Here is a 16,421-nt window from a genome sequence, read left to right on the forward strand (position 1 = left end):
TAAGGGTGTGGTATGGATTGTGGAGGGGACCCAACGCCTCTTACCACCCCCCCCCCCAATATTTGTAATTATCAGCTTTTTTTTTTTATTAAATTCAGCTGTCAGCGGCTAAACCCGCTGATGAGTCATGGGTCTTAGCAGCCCGCTATTTGTCAAAAAACTGTTTGACAAATGCCGCATGTGATTCCGCCAGCTAAACCCTGGTGGAAAATATCACGTTTTTTTTTTACTCTCTGGTCCGTTTACGAATTGGATTTAAGAGCTTTTTATATGGGATTTTTACCTGTACTTTTTTTCTTTCCCAGTAAATACTGCATAATCATAAATTTTTTTGTGTGTATTGGACTTATATTTACCACAGGGCTTGATAAATTTGCTTTGAATGTAGGAGCCAGGTTTTGACTCTAAAGACCCTGCTCTGGGGAACTGTCAGATTCAACATCTGTGGTCATATATCGTCCTTGTGGAGAAGGCTGCACATAGGAGCGGTCAGTGGCAATGGGTGGGTAGTGGCACATTTGGAGGGGGTGGGACTTCTCTCTCAGACCTGCCCAGAATCCGTATTGGACAGTTATGTACAGAGCTGTACGCCACGCTGTCATACATGGGGCTAACATTGTGTAAAAAGAGGAAAACCTGCGCTACTGGGTGTCAACAGCCCCATGAAAAAAGAAAGAAAGAAAGAAAGAAAGAAAGAAAGAAAGAAAGAAAGAAAGAAAGAAAGAAAGAAAGAAAGAAAGAAAGAAAGAAAGAAAGAAAGAAAGAAAGAAAGAAAGAAAGAAAGAAAGAAAGAAAGAAAGAAAGAAAGAAAGAAAGAAAGAAAGAAAGAAAGAAAGAAAGAAAGAAAGAAAGAAAGAAAGAAAGAAAGAAAGAAAGAAAAAACGGCTAAGGGAACAGTGGCTATGCCGAGGGCTTGCGAGACTAATATTTTTGGGCATGAAATTCCTAAAAAGACCTGGTACCAGATTTGGGTTTCATTGCTGCTATGGCCCAAAAGACCAGGCCTATGTACCCACTGTTAATACACAGCACCTTAAACCGCCCACCATGAGGGTACAAGCACTAAAGTTGCAGAAAGAACAATCACCATGCAGGATAGTAAATACTACAAAAAGAAGAAAAAAAAAATGTCACCTTAAGGAAACCAGTAGTAAAAGAAACTCTTAACACAACTGTACTGATGCAGACACCCCCCCCCCCCCCCATCTAGTAAGGCTGCCCTATGGAAAAGGAGAGCCTCCCCCAGCCCTGAGGCAGGGTTAAGTCCCACATAATCTCAGGCCTGACTACCCCCAATGCAGCGTGGCATATAAGCCACCCAGCCCCCAAACGCAGCTGACTGGGCCAGTGCTAGAAAAAAGACTCAGTGCTCCAGGTGGTTTGATTTAAATCACAAATTAAATCACTAGTAAAAAGGCTTCTCTTAAATCATAATTTTTAAAGAGCAACTGTAATTTCTGTCCCGCAGCGGCTCCTCCTCTGACCCGCTGTTGACTCACCGACAGTCCCATTCACTTTAATGGGACGGCTGGTGATGTGGCAGTGACACAAGGTGAGGAATATGGCGGCAGCAAGTGAGTGGATGCCCGCTAACAAGCGCTGCCATGATAGATCTGAAATGACAGGTGCTCTTTAAATGTAAGGACTCATTCTTGCTGGTAGTGTGAAATGATGTGAATGCATCAATGCAGTGCATGTCATCTCAGCTTGCAGAGCTTGGATTCATTATACAGCCTCATGCTACATAACTAAGCTCAATTTCATACTGAATAAACAAAATAATGTAAAAAAAAAAAAAAAAAAAAAAAAAACTATCTTTAGATAGATTTTTTTTACTCCAAAAGCATTTTGATAAAATAAATGTGATAAGAAAAAAAAAATAAAAAAATATGGTTATTTTTTTTTCCACCCTGCTTCCAAATGATTGGGACCCCACCACACCTTGCCAATCTCAAGTCTATCCCCCTTACCATCCTGCATTTGCATTGCCACCCTCAGGAAAATACACAATGCCCCTAATGTGTGTTCTCATAGCAACATTGCATCCCCCACAATCTCCAAGCCTTTTAGGAGTTGCAGCAAAAAGGATAGTGAATCCCCTCCACTGTCACCTTCTGATGGCATGGATGCACAGGAAGAAAAGGGAAAAACCAGTGGGAGTTAACGTCAGGCACCATCCCAACACCACCTTTGATATCAAGCTACAACGAGCAGGGCTTCAACCTGAATGTTTTCCAATCTAGCATTATTACCCTGAAGACCTGGCTGACTACAAGGCCCTAGACCCCATGTAAATGCATGGTCTGCAGAGAAGACGCTAGATGACTCCCCACAAAAATCCCTAAAGGAGAAGTCCACCCTAAAACTAAAAATCACTGCATCTATAGACCTCTGCGATCAAACACTAACCTATCTAGCCCTGTAAAGAAGAAATCAATACATACCTTTTTTGAAGCCGATCTGCAGAGGACATGGCCAACAACAGCTGTGAAATGAATTGGAAGTGAAGTCAGCCATAGACTTACTATGGGGCTTCTGTTGTCGGCTGGGTCCTCTGCACCCGCCTTCACAGCAAGGCTGTTCAGCGTGGGATCGGGTCGGATCAGGTCAGCTTCAAAAAAGGTAAGTCTACGGATTTCTAATTTACAGCACTAGATAGGTTAGTGTTGTCAGTGTTAGATCGTGGAGGTCTATAGATGTAGGGATTTTAGTGTTAGAGTGGACTTATCCTTAAGCACTTGCGGGCCCCCCGGCCCCCCCCACCGCCAAATGACGGCAGAGCGGTGCGGCTCTCGTTCTGGGACAACTTCACATGATGGCGCCCCAGAACAGCCGGGGGCACGCAGCGATCGTGGCCGAGCTGTGTTCCTAGGACACAGCGTGACCCTGATCTTGGTAAAGAGCCAATGATGTGGCCCACGTGTCCAAATCACAGCCGGTCACATGTAAATGAGGAAGTGCCGTTTACCAGCTCTCCTCGCCTGACACTGTCAGAGTGTTTGGCGAGGAGAGCCAATCAGCGGCTCCTCCTCAGAGGGAAGTCCAGGAAAGGTAATCAGGGCACTGATCATGAGTGTCCCGATTACAGTAAACTACAATAGTGCCCCCTATCAGTGCCGTTCGTCAGTGCAGCCTCATCAGCGCCCATCAGTTAAAGGAGAAAAATTACTATTTACAAAATTTACTGACAGAAAAGAAAACTTCCCCCCCCCCCCCTTTTCAAAAATTTTCTGTCTTTTTTTACGTAAAAAATAAAGAACCCAGCGGTGATTAAATACCACCAAAAGAAAGCTCTATTGGTGTGAAAAAAAAAAAATGTATTTTGGGTACAGCATTGCATGACCGCGCAGTTGTCATTCAAAAGTGTGACAGCTCTGAAAGCTGAAAATTGGCCTGGGCAGGAAGGGGGGTGAAAGTGTCTCGTATTGAAGTGGTTAAGGCAAAAAAAATAAAATAAAAAGGAATGGGGAGTGGGAGTTTGAAGCCCAGGTTAGCCAGAGCTGCACAATTTTCCACCCAGCATCTTTAATCTTTCAATTAAAGGATGTCAGGTGGAAAAAAATGGCAAAAAAATAAAATCATACAGTATATGGCCAGCTTAAGACTAGCGCTACAACTATAGTTACACTAAAGATCTTAGAAATATAAAAAAAAAAAAAAAAAAAAAAAAATTTGAATAGGAAAGAATGCAACTGAAAGAAAGCGCTGCATATTTTTAGAAATGTATTCACAATCTGTTACAATTATAGGGTAAGTTGATATTGTAGGGTTAAAATACTACCTCAACCCTGTCCTTCGAGTTGCAGACATACCGCTGAGGATAACTTTTGCAGTGTAAGCATAAGAGCAGATCTCTGCAATCAGCCTAAGCAGCTCAAAATTGGCAAAAAAGGAGAAAATCCTATCAATAGAGAGAGTGTTCTTGATATAAATTGTATTTATTAAATAATTATCAAATGGATATAGAGCACAATACATATTGTGACAATAGAACACAAAATATTGTAACATAATCACTGCAACAATTACTGAAGATTAAGACAAAATAAATAAGACAAATGGCCGATACCGGATGCTGCTTGCATCTAGAGGAATATCCACGGTTGCCGCCGTATGAACACAAAATTGAAAAGGTCACCCTCTAAATGCAAGTCCCCTTTATTCCTAATTTCACTTCAAATAGGAACCTGGTTCTCCCCCATATATCTCCACAATTCAATGCAGCTCGAGCTTCAACGGGACTTGCATTTAGAGGGTGACCTTTTCAATCTCGTATTCCTACGGCGGCAGCCGTGGATATCCCTCTAGATCAGGGGGTCTTCAAACTATGGCCCTCCAGTTGTTCGGGAACTACAATTCCAATCATGCTGGAGGGCTGTAGTTTGAGGATCCCTGCTCTAGATTCTGCAAGCAGCATCCGGTACCGGCCATTTGTCTAAATTTTTGTTTTTTGTTTTGTCTTCAGTAATTGTTGCAGTGACTGTGTACAATATTTTGTGCTCTATATCCATTTGATAATTATTTAATAAATACAATTTATATCAAGAACACTATTGATAGGATTTTCTCCTTTTGCCAATTTTGAGCTGACTTTATAACCACTTTGTCCTGGGGTCTATACAGGATACTTTTTGTTATATGCTTTGGTTATGCTGGCTCACACAGATAGTGATGGCACTGTAGAGAAATTAACCACTTTAGAACCGCTCACAGTAATACTACTGCGGCAGAGTGGCTCGTTATCGTCTGACGACGTAGTATTAACGTCGTCAGACACTCCCCTTCTGGGCGGCGCTTGCGCGCCGCCGGAGGCTCGCTCCCGCTGTTTTCATTCACAGCGGGAGTCGGGCCAGGGGAGGAGCAGCGGCGATCGCCGCTGCTCTTACCCGATCGTCGGGGATCGAGTCTGGAGATCCGCCCGCTGTGTGTAAACACAGCGGGCGGATCTCCATAGTGACAGGGAGTGACAGATCGGACTGTTCAGCATAGCTGGACATCCGATCTGTCCATGACTCACACAATCACCTCCCCCCCTACACGTCAGTAAGCACCAGGCATACATTAACCCCTCCCTCTCCAATAAAATTAACCCCTTCCCTGCCAGTGTCATTTTTACAGTAACAGTGCATATATATATATAGCACTGATTACTGCAGTAATGTCACTGGTACCCCCAAAAGTGTCAAAAATGTCAGTCAAGGGTCCGATCTGTCCGCCGCAATGTCGCAGTCCCGCAAAAAAAAAAAAAAAAAAAAAAAAAAAAAAAAAAACGCAGATCGCCGCCATTACGCGTTAAAAAAAAAAAAAACACCAAAAATGACAGAAATCTTTCCCTTTGTTAGTAAACGCAATAACTTTTGCGCAAACCAATCAAAATACGCTTATTGCGATTTTTTTTACCAAACATATGTAGCATAAAACAAATTGGCCAAAAATTTTTAAAAAAAATTGGTTTTTACATCTTTTTTGGGGGGAATTTCATATAAAAAAAAATGTTAAAAATATTGTTATTTTTTCAAAATAAACGCTCTTTTTTTGTTTATAGCGCAAAAAGTAAAAATCGCACAGGTGATCAAATACCACCAAAAGAAAGCTCTGTTTGTGGGAAAAAAAGGACGTAAATTTAGTTTGGGTACGGCGTCGCACGACCACACAATTGTCAGTTGAAGTCGCACAGCGCCGAATCGCAAAAAGTGGCCTGGACGGAAGACAGCAAAATCCTCCGGTGGTAAAGTGGTTAATTAACCCCAATGACAAATATTTTTTTGTAATCAGCCAAAGCAGCGGCTGTAATTTTTGCTGAGCAGTGTGATGCACGGTCAGAACATATACTATTTACATATAATAATTGTTTAACTTTTTTTAGATTAAAGTAGGCGGATTGTTTTTCAGAGGGACTACCGCACGTCTTAATGAGACCTATAGAAAAAAGAGGCTAAACAGTACAAACCAGCTTCCAGCAAAGTAATAGACTAATCTGAACATGGAATCAGACATGTCTCCGCTGACATCCGATGCCCATAGGAATGCATGGGGGAACCGTTCAGATCCGCCAAAAATAAAATGAACAGGCGGATCTGAACGGTCTGCCTGCGTGAAAGGGGCCTTAACGGGAAATATTTAAAGGAGTTGTAAAGGCAGAATTTTTTTTTTCTCATCTTACTCCCTGGCCTGGCCTCACCCCCCCCCCCTCACATTTACCCGAGGTCCCCCTCTGTCCACGAGTGTCACAGTCGCCTGAGATTCTCCCTCCTGATTGGCTGAGACACTGGCGCTATTGACTGCCGCTGCTGTCAAAGTCAGCTAACCAATCAGGGATGGGGGGGTGAGGCCAGGCCAGGGCTCTGTGTCTGAATTGACTGCTTGGGTGCCCCCATAGCAAGCTGCTTGCTGTGGGGGCACTTTAACAGGAGGGAGGGACCAGGATCACAGAAGAGGGACCCGAGAAGAGGATCCAAGCTGCTCTGTGCAAAACCAACTGCACAGAGCAGGTAAGTATAACATGTTTGTTATTTTTATAGAAAAAAAGAAAAATTAAAAACAAGACTTTGCAATTGCTTTTAGGAAATTAATTTAATTACAGTAGCTGATTAGTATAAAATACATCCTATTGGAGAAATAACACTACCAAGTGGTAAAAAAAAAAAAAAAAAAAAAAAAAAAAAAAAAAAGGAGGAGGATGCAGAATAAGGCTGAGGAACTAAAAGTTCAAGGATGCCCTGTCACAGCAGAAGCTGGTGAAGCATGTTTAGACAAGCAGTTCCTGAGCAGCTGAAGAAGAGCTTCAGAATGACCAACCCCGAGTTGAACTATCCCTGTCAGGATATAAATAGAATGCACAACAACAGTAAAAAGTTTGTTTAGAGCCGTCACAAAGTGGAATGTGGACTCCACCCACAATTATCATTTTATTGCAAACACATTTCATCAGCCACGCTCATCCAGTTTAGTTTTGGCTGCCCATTGTCTATTGCTGTAGATTACATCAACAAAACTTCAAAATACTGGTACATGAATAGGTTGCTAGGTAGCCAAAAATCAATAAGCATTGTCAACAATCTGGTGCAGTCATTCAATGACAGCTCCTGAGCCTATAGGGACAACAATCCATTTATACAATGAAAAGCTGATCTCCAACATCAAAAAACAACAGTAAGCGGCCTCATGGTGACGGTCAGTTCATTCATGTGTAGCATTATGCAAGCTGGGAAGAATCAATTCACAAAGTAACACTGTGCGACAGTATAGGCATTTTATGAAGTCATCAGCTTTGCAAAGCTCTCACAAAGTGTCAGCGCAATGAGGACATACGAGACATGTCAAATATTTTACAACTCGTTAGATGACATTCTAAAATAACAGATGTACAAATAGCATCTCTGGAATCGGAAACACTTTGCAATTAACATTAATCTAGCAATTATCATACATCTGGCAAAACCAGATCTTTGGATGCACAGCTCATAGCCAGCATGGCATTACTTTACATGTATGCATATCTGAGGAAAGATGTCTGAGAACTCACATGAGCACTGGGTTTATTGTGTTCCTTTAACCACTTGCCGCCCACCCACTGTCAAATGATGGCGGAACGGTGCGGCTCTCCTTCTGGGACGACGTCATATGATGGCTCCCCAGAAAGGCCGCTCTCGCTCGCCCACGGGGGCGCGCAGCACGGCGATTGCGACCGCGCCATGTTCCTAAGACACGGTACAACCCCGATATTGGTAAAGAACCAATGGTGGGGCTCTTTACCCATGTGATCGGCTGTGTCCAATCACAGCCGATCACATGTAAATGAGGAAGTGCAGTGTTTCGGCTCTCCTCGCCCCACACTGTCAGTGTGTGTGGCAAGGAGAGCCGATTAGCAGCTCCTCCTCAAAGGGGAGCACAAGACAAGTAATTAGGGCACTGATCATCAGTGCCCTGATTACAACAAAGTAAATTAAATGCACAAGAATCACATAAAAACATGGCACATCAGTTAACCCAATCAGTGCCCATTCGCGATGCCAGTCAGTGCCTGCTCAACTGTGCCACCCACCAGTGTCCACTAGTGCCGCCCACCAGTGCAGCCCATCAGTGAAGGAGAAAATGACTTATTTACAAAATTTACTGACAAACTAAGAAAAACTTTTTTCTAAAATTTGTCTATTTTCTTTTTTAGTAAAAAATAAAAAAACCGAACTGTGATTAAATACCACTAAGAGAAAGCTATATTTGTGTGAAAAAAAAAAAAAAATTTTAACATTTTCATTTGGGTACAGTGTTGCACGACTCTGAAATTGTTATTCAAAGTGCGACACGCTGAAAGCTAAAAATTGGCCTGGGCAGGAAGGGGATGAAAGTGCCCAGTATTGAAGTGGTTAATTAACTCATTTGCGACCATAGTTCTTTTGCTTTTGTTTTTTGATGGCCAGACCAAGTAAAGACCTGTACACACGATAAGAAAATCGGAAGTCAAATTTCGTCTGAACGATCTGCCGATTTTCGGATTATTAGTATGGTGTATTTGACAGCCGATTACGGATTTTTGTATGACAAACTGGATGTGCAGGCTATAAAGTTTTTATCGTACGTGAACACAATGTCCGATTTTCAATTAATTAGTACAGTTTTTGTCCGATAAAGATAATAAGAGCAAGACTGGGTATGCTTGGAAACGAAAGAATACATACAAATCAATTCAACACATGACTTTGAAGTTTAATTCTGTCGTACGAGAATTTGATGAAAGTAACCTCTTCACTTTCCATACGAGTCTAGCATGCAACAAAAAAACTGAAGAAAATGTATCCGATAATCTGATCCTGTGTACGAGGCTTTAATGTGTTATTACGTTTGTCATTGGGCCTGAGAATTAGGAGCACACACAGTTGCATTCATATTTCTCCGCTAAACGTTTACTGAAAGTTTATTTAAAGCTGAATCTTAGAGAGAAAATAAAACACCACAAATACAGCACCTGGAGCTATACTTACCATGGGAAGGGTATCCCATGTGCTGGTGGCTGCTGTGTTGGATTGAAATCTCAAGTCCTCTGCCCTGTAGGGGTTAATGTGAGCTGCTGCACTTAATATAGACAAAAGTAGGGTTCGACCGATTATCAGCACCATTGATATATAAGGGGTCGATATGCACTTTCCCAGATATATCGGAATCGGCCCACCGGGAGACCCGGGCATCCTACCTTTACGGCCGCCGAAGAAAAGACCTGATCAAAGCCGCATTCTCCATGTAATGACATCACTTCCTGGTACTCGGCGCCAAACTAAAATAACTGACAGCATTCAAAACGGCCAAACTTGGCGTTTTGAATGCTTTTTAGTGCCGAGGAGGGGTTTGGGGTCTTTTAGACCCCCAGATAACTCCACAAGGTGTACCTGTGAAAATAAATAAAGAAAATAAAAAGAAATAAATAAAAAGAAAATAACGTTTTTTTACATGTCCGAAAATATCCGCCTATACCGTTATCAGATGACCAAATATCGGTATTAAAAAAAACTATATCAGTCGATCACTAGACAAAAGTGCCACCTATGTCTGCCTTCTCCTTCATTCATAGAAGCTGTACTATCGGTTCCCACAATGAAAAGAGCTCTATGAATGGATGACTAGCAGATGAATGCTAGGACTGCCTCTTCCAATCATGAAATGTTTTTCATTGTGGGAACTGAAAGTACAACTTCTTTGAATGAAGGAGGGAGGCGCAAAGGGTGATCATCGTTGAAACTTCTGAAGAGTGCCTGTCACAGGTGCAGCAGCGCATATTAACCCCTGTGGCATTAGAAGAAGATTACCACTGCAGGGGTATCTGGGAGCATAAGACTGACAATTTCAACCTAGCACGGTCCTTGGAGCAGCTTTCAAAAAAAAGGTAGCCCTTCTCTCAGGAGGAGAAAAAATAAAATAAAAAACCCTACCCATTTCATTTTTTTGGCGCTGTTGGCCCCACCCCACTCCTAGACTCCATCCAAGGTAAGGTAATGCCCCGTACACACGTGCAGATTATCTGCAGATTTACCTTTTCTATGTAGTGCAAGGGCCTGCCGGATTGCATACAAATTGAAAGTGTTTAGGTTTGACCTCATATTATATGGTTTTGGTAAGTCTGCAGACAAAAGTCTGCAGATAATCTGCACATGTGTATGGGGCATTAGGGAGGATTAGGTTTTGCTCTCCACCTGCAGCCTTCTGAGATACTGATGTCACATATCCCAAGCGGAACACCACCCTTCATTCATGTAAAAAGACAAAGGGCCATATCTCACATGTGCAGACATATGGCACCACATTCATCTACATATTGCTCTGCAACTGGAGGAAATTTTTGCCGCGTCATGAGCGGTCTGTACCCCAGAAGGCGTTACTTTTCGCCAGTTGTTTTCAAAATTAGTGTTGGGCTATCACATAAATCATGAAAACAAAAAGTTCACAAAAAAAAAAAAAAAGAAAAAGAAGTATCATTAAGTGAATGTCCAAAAGATCCCAATTTAAATAGCACACCATGAATATAAAATCTTCATACCAAAATGCCACAACTCAAGATGTCTAAGAGCGCTTTGGGATGAGAAACACTGCCCGGATGGATGGATGGCTCAAGCTCTCAGTTGAAAATGTCCCAAGCCTGTCACAATTTCAAGGGATATGCCCCACACAGCCACTGGATCGTCTCACATGAACTCAGATATTAACATAGAGCAAGGAAACCCCATAGTAAAGTACAGTTCAAAAGGATTAAAAGAACTTGATGGAAGCTCGCAAGCAATGCAAATTTTAAGTGCATATCAAAACACCTGCCGGCTTCCCGGACGGCTGTGATGACGTCAACCGCTAGGCTCTGTCTTTTAGGCAACCATGATAGATAGAGATAGAGATAGAGATATATATATATATATCTCACACACGGCTGTAGATCTCTGTCTGCCCATATGTGATATCTGGTGCTGAGTCTTTGGGGGGCCGACTGCAATAAGCAGAAGAGTCCATCAGCTCCCTAGGACATAAAAAAAAAAAACAGACGATAGCAGCATGTAATTGGATCTGGAGTAGGAAAGAAGAACGAAAGGACAACACAGGACCTACTGGGCTTGTACAAACACACCAGTCAGCTATAACATTATGACCACCCAACATAACCCATCAAGGCATAGGACTCCACTAGACCTCTGGATGTATATTGTGGTATCTGGCATTAAGCTGTAAGTAGTAGATCCTTTAAGTCCAGTAAATTGTGAGGTGGGGTCTTAATGGATTGGACTTGTTATTCCAACACATCCTACAGATGTACAATTGGTTTGAGATCTGGAAAGTTTGGAGCCCAACTCAACGCATCAAACTTGTTTTGTGTTCCTCAAACCAGGCCACCTTTCTCCATTGCACCATGGTGCAGTCTGGATGCTCATGTGCCCCCTATAGGTGCTTTTGGCTGTGGACACAAGTTAGTATGAGCACCTATTAATTTATTGCCTCGTACACACGCATCGATAGTTGGCCGTGAATTTTGGCCAACGTCCGATCAGCCGATTTTCGGCTTGTTAGTATGATGCTTTCGACAACCAACTCGGGCTTTTCGGCCGAACAAAATCTGGTGTGCATGCTATAAAATTTTTGTTGGCCGTCAACATAACGGCCAATTTTCGGTCAATCAGTACAGATTTCAGGAGACAAAAATCTGATGAGCAAGACTGGGCATGCTCAAAGAAGAAAAAACACACGGAAAGTAAACCAGCACATGACATCACTTCTGAAGTTGGTTTTTGTTGGCCGAGTGCGCAGTCTAGAGCACATTTCAACCAACACAACAACACTGGACAAAAGACGGCCGATAATCGTTGTGCGTGTACGAGGCATCTGGCTACGCATCCCCATACACAAACTGCGAAGCTCTCTGCGTTCCGACACATTTCTATTGGAACCAGAATTAACTTTCAGCAATTTGAGCTCCAGTATCTCCTCTATTTGATTGGACTACTCAGGCCAGCCTTCACTCCTCATGTGCATCAGTGAGCCTTGGCCACCCATGACCCTGTTGCCATTTTTTCCCTTTTTAAAATACTTTTGGTAGGTCCTGACCACTGCAGACCAGGAACATCCCACAAGAGCAGTTTTAGACTTTCTCTGAACCGGTCCTCTAGCCCAGCCTTTCAACCTGCGTGCCTTCAGGTTTCTTCAAGGGTGCCTTTGCAAATAGCCCAAAAATTGTATACAAGCCAGCAGGTGGATGAAGCCTGTCTTTTACTTACACAAAGCCACAGGTTTTCATTGTGCACCATTACAAACTTAGAGCTGCCTGAATCCTAAGGCCCCTTTCACACAGGCGGACCGTTCAGATCCGCCTGTCCGTTTTTTTGGCGGATCTGAACGGTCCCCCCATGCATCTCTATGGGGGATTGGATGTCAGCAGCATGTCCGCTGACATCCGATCCGTCAAATCTGGACGGATGGAAACCCTATTTTCCATCCGTCCAGCGGATCGGATGAGAATGGACCGACGGTCCGTTCCCATCCGATTTCCCCCATAGAGATGTATGGGGAACTGACAGCTGTGTCTCTGCACACAGCGCGGAGACACAGCTGTCATCCTCCTGCTCAGCGGGGGATCGGCGGCTCGATCCCCCGCTGAGAAAAAATGGAATCCATCCGGACGGACGGATAGTGTGAAAGGAGCCCAACAGCCAACGATGTCATCGTATGGACGACTGGAATACTAACCAGTAACAATGTGCAAAGTAGGCATCGACCGATATTGTTTTTTCAGGACTGATACTGATTTTCAGGCCAATAGCCAAAATTAGGTTCTGATATTCTGTACTTTTACAGTTTACTTTTTTACACTGTCCTTTTAACTTTTTTTTTATCATTTTTATTGTGGTCACAGGGAATGTAAACATTCCTTGTGACAGTAATAGTCATTTTTATGTAATAGGCATCTTTATGGAGGGATCTGGGGCCTACAAGACACCAAACCCCTCCTCTGCACTTAAAAGCATTCAGAACACCAAGTTTGGATGTTTTGAATACGGTCATTTATTTTAAGGCTCCAGTAACCGGAAGTGATGTCATGGCATCGCTTCCGGGTTACTACATCGGAGAACGGATCAGAGCAGATTTCAGCTTTGTCCGGGACTTCGGCCAGCCAGCAGATGTGCTGGCTGGTCGCTCAGGCCTCCCGGCAGGATGGGAGATCCAGGCAGAGCAGTGGGAGGACATACCCTCCCACTGCTTGTAATAACAGCCGAAAGGCTGATTAGCCGCTTCAGTTATTACGAAAAAAAACGGTACCGGGGCAATGCCGGCAGCTGCCGGCATCACTCTGGTACAACCACTTAAAGAAATATCAGCAATTTTGTGAACGATACTTCAAAAAAAGTGAATATCAGCCCCACCGATAACCGGTCGATCCCCTGTGCAATGGCGAATGTGCTTTAGAATAATAAATCACGTCTAACGTTGGGGTGTCCTACTTGTGGATGTTGCTGGGTTATAAAAATAGGTTTAGTTTTATACATTTTAGAATGGGATGCCTCATGATTGTCTTTTATTGGGTGCTTTGACTGATAAAAAGGTGGAGAAATACTGGTCTAGCCAATGCAATCTGGCCCTTGTCAGAGGCACTCAAATCCTTATACTTGCCCATATTTTCTGAGCATCAACTTCAGGGACAACATGTTCACTTGCTGCCAAATATATCCCACCCACTGTCACGGGATAATCAATGGGCCAGCTGATTATTGTATTATGAGAACATTAAAAAGGAGCAGAAGAGGGGAAGAGATCTATTGTGTTGGTTGGGTGGAGTTCCCCTTTAACAGGTATCATTTCTAATGACATCAATGCAGCCAGGAAGGGGTTACGAGGCAGAGAAGACCTCTATGGCCGGGAACACTGAACTTGTACCAGACAGACAGACAGAACCTCTCCAGCCCAGGTGTCCATAGCAGAGCTGCACTCAGCCCAGGCCTCCCATCCCCGCCCTCTCCGGAGTGACACGTCCACTTGCCCCTTCTCTTAGCCAGGGGGGCCCAGCTGTCACCGCACCAGTTTCTCTCTTCCCTGCACTTACTTTGCTGGTGAGGTCCACCTCCGCCTCGCCGTTCCTCAGCGGCTCTCCGTCAATGCTGCAGTCCGAGTCCTCGCCGTCAGACTCCGGGGAAAACATTGACGCTGGCACCGGGGACTCGCACAGGTTCACCTCCGGCTGCGACGCTGAAGAAGCCGCCATCTTGAAAATACTGCCTGCCGTCCCGCAGTCCATTACCATAGCCTAGAGGATGGTCCGCCCCCTTAGCCCCATTCCCTGTGCTAATTGGTGGTTGCTGAATGACATCACCAACAGCGAGCTCTTAGTGACACACCCCTCAGCGATAGCTCCTGAATAATTGAGCAGAGGCCTCCCAGTGACAGGCAACAGTAAATAGGGATTCACGCGGCTCATGAATATTATAGAAGGAAAAGGGGAGCACAGTAACTGGACCTGGACCCATGAGGGTGGGGAGCCAATCTAGTCTGCTCTGATGATACATTATTCATGAATGTTTGTGGGGTGGGGGCAGAGGCGTAACTAGAACCTTCAGGGCCCCGATGCAAGAAACCATGAAGGGCCCTTCCCTTCAAGCCCGGGGCTCTTCCCACTAATCCTGGGGCTCTTTACTCTCGTTGCATGGCCTTTTATTATGGTCCCGCAGCAGGATCCTTTCACAAGTTCTGCAATGGGCCGCCTTCCTGCAATCTTGGGGCCTCCCCACAGTGGTGCAATGCCAGGGCCCGGTCGCAAGTGTGACCTTTGAGATCCTGGAAGTTCACCCACTGGTTTGCTACTGGGCCCCCTGGAGCATGGGGCCCGGTAGCAATTGCAACCCCTGTAGTTACGCCCCTGGGTGGGGGGCAACCAGGTCTGCTCTTAAGTGGGGTTAAAGTCCCATTCTGTTTTTTATATATATATATAAAAATGTGTTGTAAGTACAAAAAAAGTCGCACATATATGAATGGTTATCATTGGAAAACATGGGGCTTGTCATGCGACTTTGATGTCCAAAGTTGCATGGCAAATCACACAAGTGTGAATGGGGCCACTAAACAGTCCCAAAGTGATATATTGACCAATTAATTGCAAGTCAAGAGAAGCCTCCACCATCCTCATTACTCCAACCACTACCGCATGGATCAGAGCCTAAAAACGTAAAACTGCAAAAGAAAAAAGGTCTATTATCGCTTAATTGTCTCCAGGTAGAAGAAGCCTAAGGCCCCTTTCACACAGTCGGACCGTTCAGATCCGCCTGTCCGTTTTTTTGGCGGATCTGAACGGTCCCCCAATGCATCCCTATGGGGCATGTCCGCTGACATCCGATCCAATCCGTCAAATCTGGACGGATGGAAACCCTATTTTCCTTCCGTCGATCGGATCGGATGAGAATGGACCGACGGTCCGTTCCCATCCGATTTCCCCCATAGAGATGCATGGGGAACTGACAGCTGTGTCTCTGCACACAGCGCGGAGACACAGCTGTCATCCTCCTGCTCAGCGGGGGATCGGCGGCTCGATCCCCCGCTGAGAAAAACGGAATCCGTCTGACGGACGGATAGTGTGAAAGGGGCCTACACCTTTTTATGTAGCATGATCCAGGACATCTTTTGTTTCATGCGGCAAACAGATACGGAGGGAGATTTCCAAGCCCCCACAATAGTGATCTTAGCCGCTAGCAACATAAAACCTCTAATGACATTTTATGGGATGATACATGTAAGGGTTGAGGTGGCAAGATGGCTGCTTAGAACAAAGATGGCTTGAAGTATTAATCTCTTCTCTTTCTTCTTTACATGTCTATGCAACATGCAACCTTGCAAAAAATATATCTCATGATTTAGAATATTTGCAACAAAAAAATCCCCTCCTTGGAGAATGTGGAACACTGTCTGGATATCATGACCACAACACATATATATATATATCATATATATCTGTGCCTAGAAGGAGGGGTGGGCTCCCTCTAGTCACCTGTCCTCCATCTATCCCATTAGATGCATGTGCTATTGTAGAGACTCTTTAAATTGTAGAGTTAGGGACTGCAGATTACAGGGTGCCTTGTCGGGGCCTGCAGCTTACGCATGTATAAGCAAATGTGTGGCAACGCACTGACACCTTTGCCGCCATTGTGCGATGTGCTGGGTGTTCAGTGTGACCCTGTGCCTTTAACCACTTTCCCACTAGCCACTGTGCTGCTACTGCGGCACAGTGGCTCCTTATCTTCTAGCAACGTAGACCTACGTCGCTAGACTCCACCCCTGTAGGCGGCGCGCTCCCGCTGTTTTCATTCACAGCAGGAGTCGGGCCAGGGGAGGAGCGGCGGCGATCGCCGCTGCTCTGCCCCGATCGTCGGGGAATCCAGTTTGGAGATCCGCCTGCCTGTGTAAACAGAGCG

The 16,421-nt window shown here is 44.4% G+C and overlaps 1 protein-coding gene across 1 annotated transcript in view; it reads right to left on the reverse strand.

Moving 5' to 3' along the window:
* Positions 1-14,266, reverse strand: part of GTPBP1 (GTP binding protein 1) — a 119,780-nt gene extending 105,514 nt beyond the window's left edge. Inside the window, exon 1 of the mRNA XM_082266120.1 lies at positions 14,066-14,266. Coding sequence (XP_082122246.1) covers positions 14,066-14,263 — 198 coding nt within the window. The 5' untranslated portion in view covers positions 14,264-14,266. The remainder of the gene's footprint in view (positions 1-14,065) is intronic.
* Positions 14,267-16,421: the final 2,155 nt, after the last annotated feature.

Source organism: Pelophylax lessonae (genome assembly GCF_965119305.1).
Source record: "Pelophylax lessonae genome assembly, chromosome: 8".
Classification (NCBI taxonomy): domain Eukaryota; kingdom Metazoa; phylum Chordata; class Amphibia; order Anura; family Ranidae; genus Pelophylax; species Pelophylax lessonae.